The sequence below is a fragment of the Echinops telfairi genome, unplaced genomic scaffold (genome assembly GCF_000313985.2).
Source record: "Echinops telfairi isolate 266 unplaced genomic scaffold, ASM31398v2 ScPeMD7_23;HRSCAF=83, whole genome shotgun sequence".
In the NCBI taxonomy this organism is placed as follows: Eukaryota; Metazoa; Chordata; class Mammalia; order Afrosoricida; family Tenrecidae; genus Echinops; species Echinops telfairi.
In genome coordinates this window covers 78644402-78649898 of record NW_022103920.1, presented here as the reverse complement: position 1 = coordinate 78649898, position 5497 = coordinate 78644402, and the positions used below count along the sequence as shown (strand labels likewise).

Genomic DNA, 5497 nt, shown 5'->3' with positions numbered 1-5497 from the left:
ACACCCTGGATCATGCTTCTTTACAAGACTGTCATACTGTTTTTGATAACTGCTAGGACAGCTCTCTATGGACCTTAAATTCAGCGTCTAGCTCATCAAATCTTCTGGCATCTTCCACAAGCTGGATTCGAATATCTTCTGAGCAGACAAAGATGCTTTCCAGGTGCGACCACGTTCGCTGTACTTCCATCCAAGTAAAGATGACAGAGTCTGCTACGTTCAATTTAATTTGCCAGCTTAAGACTTGCTCAATGAAATACTCTACATACTTGCTTTGAAGAAGACTCTGTAACTGAACCTAAAGGAAAGGCAGAAACATTGTTAAGTAGCTCATTTGATAGGTAGCACGCGTCCCACGAGGAAAGAATATCTTCTGTTTATTGCTAGGACCTAGCAAGCAATATCTGGACATGCATACACTAAGTAACAATAATCAGATAAATGAATTAATAAGTAAGTGCATTTAGTGTGACTTCTACCAGAAGATCTTGTATGTATCTGTTACAACCAGGAGGAAGAAACGTGCACTGAGATACAACTTTCGGAATTAAACCTTTTCTTTTTCCTCTCACATTTCCCCAGCCCATTAAAACCATTCATTCCAATCACAAAGAGATGTGATGTGATGAGATGAAAGGAAGAGATGCCGAAGGAAAAGGAAGGCAGGCAGGCACTGAGGCAGGGGAGCTCAGCGGAGGAGGAGGAGGAGGGAAAGTGAAGCATAGGAAGGAAGGGAAGGAGGACAGAAAAGGATGGAGGAGTGGGCAGGTGGACAGGTGGAGAGAGGGAGGAGAGGAGGGGGGAAGGGAGGGAGGGAGGGAGGGAGATTTCCCTCTAGCCTGCCAAGCTCTCTCGCTTCCATTTTCCTCCCCTTTCAACTCACTACCAAGCTTTATGAGAGCTGCTTCTCAAACTCCCCATCTTTCCACACATGGCCCTCATCCCCCACACACAAATCCGTGGAGCATGCGGTCTCTCTCGCTTCTTTTCCTAAGAGCCTATTCTAGTAATAAGAACCCAACTTTGTTACTCTGGTCATTTCGCTCCTCTACCTTTCCACTGCTAGTGTCCAAAGAGATGCCAAAGAGAATAGTGCCCCATTCCCTTAGAATTTAAAACCACATACACTATGTGTGATCTCACCTCTCTCACAGTATCCTGCATTAGTCTCATCAAGGGAATCTATGGGGGGTGGGGGTGGGGTGGGGTTCCAAAAATTCATGGGGAAGCTTCACTATCTTCTCATTCTATTTTCTCCAAGATTCTTTTGAAGTCCCTTCATATAGTTCAAGGAAGCCAAAGTCTTAAAGTTGCCTCTGAATGCAGGTGTTCTCTGGCAAACCAAGATGTTCCTAAAATATTCTGTTGTAACACCCTTTTCTGATCATGGCTGTTTGTTTATTTTCATTCCAGTCCAGCCTGCAACCTTCAGCATAAGCACCATGGCAGAGCAAGGCCCACCCCTTTGTCCTGCACTGGCCCCATTAGATAGCCTCCTGATATTTCCCCAGGCCCTTCGGTGGGGCCCTTTCTACATGTTTGTCGACTTGAATGCAAGTTCATTGAGAAAGAGTCCATACCATTGGACCCAGACCTGATCCTATTATCTGTTATTCAGTGGATAAATAAGTAAGTGTAGAAATTGCAAAAAGACTAAAACCAAAATATGAAGAAAAATAATCTGTAATAAAAATATCCATCTTACTTGGTTGTGCTCTAGAGTTTCAAAAAGTTGTTCATCAGACTTTAGTAATGGAATGCCAGTCTGATGGTGGACGTCATAAGAAAATTCCATAGTTGCCCAGGTGTAGCTGATTTCGGTAATAACCTAGGAACAGTACATTAAATTACAGGATAATTTTATTCAATTTAGGATAATTTAATTTAGGATAATGATTTAGGTTACTACCTAATTATTTCCCAGTAAGCAAGCTGATATAAAATACTGATTTCATTTTTTTTCCTACAAACAATTCATGAGGAGGAGGTTTATAGAAGTGAACTCCATCACCCAAAAGAAACAAGCACACCACCAATATAAATGTCTATTGGATGTGCGTTTTACGTTCTGTACAAAGTATTAGCATAGAAAGGTATTTAAGAGGTACCTAAATATCTGGTAGCTATTATTGACAAATTACTCAGCAGGGCTATGTAGTGCTTGGAGTGCTCGAATGTAAATCCCATTCCTTGTGTATACCTCAGTTTCCTCATCTGCATTATCGGATAACAATATTAGCTACCTTAAGGAAGAAATCAAATTAATATAAAGTCAACATGTACAATGGTGCTTGTTATAAATGAAAGGTTATACAAGTGTGTGTGCTTTCATCATTGTCTGGACCAACCCCCTTATTTCAGAGATTTGCTGTGACTCAGACTGGGTACTTTCCCTGCCCACATCACACTAAACTAGCAGCAAAGAGTGAAGTCAGACTCGTGTCTCCACCCCTCCACGGCATCTTTGAGTCGGCTTGGGGAACAGACACAACCCTAGCTGTTGTTGAGTCGGGTCCAATTCACGGAGACTCCACCATTCGCAACTTAACGAAATGCTGACTGGTCTTGATTCAGCCCCGATTGGTTGGGGATTGAACCAGCACGATTTCATCGGCTGAAGTTTTAGAAGCACCCAGCCAAGCCTTTCTTTCTGTCTTCAATTTGGAGGTTCTCCCAAAACCTGTTCAGCATGAAAGCAACATTCAAGTGTCCACCACCCGATGAGTGGAGACTGCACATGGCAGGAATAGAACCTAGATCTCAAGGATGTAGAGCAGCTGATTCTACCACCGAATGATGCCACCCCAGAAGCACACCCTTCCTCTGACCCACACCATTTGCCTGGCACAAAAAGGAATGCTCTACCTTCTCTGTGCCCAGTTCCTTCACTGCTTTGTCCACGATACTTTGGACCTCATCTTCCACTTTGTGCAACTGCAAGGCCAACAGATCGGCCAATGTCGTGTCTTCATGGATGGAAAAGTGGACCTGGTTATTTAAACAAACGAAAAATAGGCAGAATTTAAATTGCGCTTGAATTAATGGTTGCTTTTCTCCAATTGCCAAATAAACTATTGCTGAAATAATACTCTAGTGTATGAAGATGTTCAGGGCATCCTTAGTTAAGAATGATGAAGTCAATTAAAAGGTTTTCCGAGTAGCTCACATAGGCCCCAGGGTCTCACTCACAGAAAATTAGGCCCAGCCTTTAAGCCATGTTCACCCTATACCACTGACTTTTGTTTCCATATTCTTCTCTTGCCAGCTCGTTTCTTATCTTCTTTGCCCATAAAACCCAGTTTTAAAGAGAACCATATTGGTCATTTATTTTAATTTGGATGAGATCCCAAGAATCTGGAAGCAGCTCATTTACCTTTCTCCCCCCCCGAAGTCCTTTAGTGACTGAACTAATCCCCAGTTGTTTCTTTGATTTGATCTAGTTTTATCACTAATTTAATCTTAGGTCCTTTTCAAAAACGGCTCTTCTCCAAAGTGTCATTTTTCATATTTGTCATGAAAAAAAAATTTTCCTGTACTCAGATCATCTTGCTTACCTTTCTGTCCCTCTTTCAATATTTATTAAGAAGCTCCTAGTTCTTCCTCAACAACCAAGCTTGTCCCTGTCCCTGACAAAAGAAAACCCAACCCAACCAAACTGCGATGAGAGAGAGAGAGAGAGAGAACGGATGAGAATAAGTCCTGGTAAAGATGTGAGGAAACTGGAACCCTCAGCCAGGGATGGTGCCAGTGTGAGACAGTGTGGCCTTTGGTGGCTTCTCAAAAAGTTAAACATAGGAGATGAAAAATGTTAGGAAATACATAGTGGTGATGATTCACAACATGGTGAAAGTAAGTAATGTCACTGAATTGTGGACATTACTGAAAAAATGGTGAAATTTTAAAAACAAAAAAGTTACAAACAGAATTGCCCTAGGATCCAGCAATTCTACTCCTAGGGAAATTCTCAAAGTAATGGAAAGCAGTGATCCAAACAGGTACTTGTATACCAATGCTCATTATAGCTTTGCTCACAATAGACAAAAGATGGGGACAAGCAAAGTGTCCATCAATGAATAAACAAAGTAGTATATTCATACAATGGAATATTATTCAGTCAAAGAAAAATTAAGTTCTGCTATATGCTATAAAACCAAAAAAACTAAATTCTCTGTCCTCAAGCCAATGCCAACTCCCAATTCACAGCTACCCTGGTTTCTGAGACTCTGTTTACAAGAGTAGAAAGCCCTGTTTTCTCCTGAGGAGTGATTGATGGTTTTGAACTGCTGACCTTGCAAATCTCAGTCCCACACATAACCACTATGCCATCCCCTGGGCTCCTGATTATATACTATAAGATGATAAAACTTGAAAACATTATAAGTCAGACACAAAAGGACAAGCACATGATCCCACTTAGATGGGATCTCTAGACTAGTCAAATGAGATAAAGTGTTATTAGGTACCATGGCCAAGGGCATGAGGAATGGGTAGAGATTGTCAGGTGGGCTGATAAAAAATTGGAAGTAATGGGGTGATTATTTCTCATTGAGAAAGTCATCTGTAGTTCTGAATTATCCATTTACAAATGTCCAGAATGAGCACTCCGGGTATAGATCCACAAAAGAGACTTCAATATTGAGTACAACTATGAGGGCATGAGGGGTTCACAATTTCAGAATTTCCGCTCCCCCAGAATCACTGGGGGGGCACTGCAGGTGTAGTGGACTATGTGTTGGGCTGCTAACTGCAAGGTCAGCAGCTCCCACCTCCTGGGAGCGTCACAAGAGACAGCGGAGGCTTTCTGCTTCTGGAAAAGGTTTGCATCCTTGGAAATCTCAAGGGGCCATGTGACCCTGCCCCACAGGATTCCCACGAGGCAGAATGGGCTTGACAGCAGAGCATTTTGAACCTCCACTCCTCTCCCTTTGGACCTGCTCCCGTCGCATTTTTACTGCCATGTCATGTAAGTACCTTCACGTTACCTCCCTCGGGTCTTACGAGATCCTCCTGCTTTAGGAGAGCAGCTACCGTTCCCTTGCTAGCGATTTAATTAAAACAATAAAATCGCAGGAGGTAAGAGCTTTGTTTGAGTAAAGGGTAAAAAGAGGAGGAGAGCTGGTCCTTCAGATATTTCCACACCATTGTTCTTTTCTCCAGGAGACTGGCCTCTTGCCTTTGACCAACACAGAGCTCTTGACAGATCCCACTTCATCCTGGATGATGGATATCGAGGAATGAGTCCTTGATTATGAATAGGAGTCATAAAAATAGTCAGTTAATGAGACCCAAAATACACACCCCAATGGCCTTCATCAGCTGGTGCCAATGCCTGTCCCTGAGGGCAGGGCTCTGCAGCTCGGTGACAGCCCTCAATGACGCTGCCATATCCTTCACTATGCCTTCCAGGCTTGAGTAAGCATCCCAGGCTCGCACTTCCTTGTCTAGTGACCAGATTTCCTAAAGAAGAGGGGGAATATTAAAACCCTGCCGGATATAA

General features: G+C 42.7%; 1 protein-coding gene across 1 annotated transcript in view; it reads right to left on the bottom strand.

Annotated features, from left to right (window-relative positions):
* The window catches only part of DNAH11 (dynein axonemal heavy chain 11), a 330595-nt gene that overhangs the window by 259109 nt on the left and 65989 nt on the right, over window positions 1-5497 (bottom strand). The window contains 4 exon segments of the mRNA XM_045288657.1: window positions 25-298; window positions 1706-1828; window positions 2866-2988; window positions 5299-5457. Coding sequence (XP_045144592.1) covers window positions 25-298; window positions 1706-1828; window positions 2866-2988; window positions 5299-5457 — 679 coding nt within the window.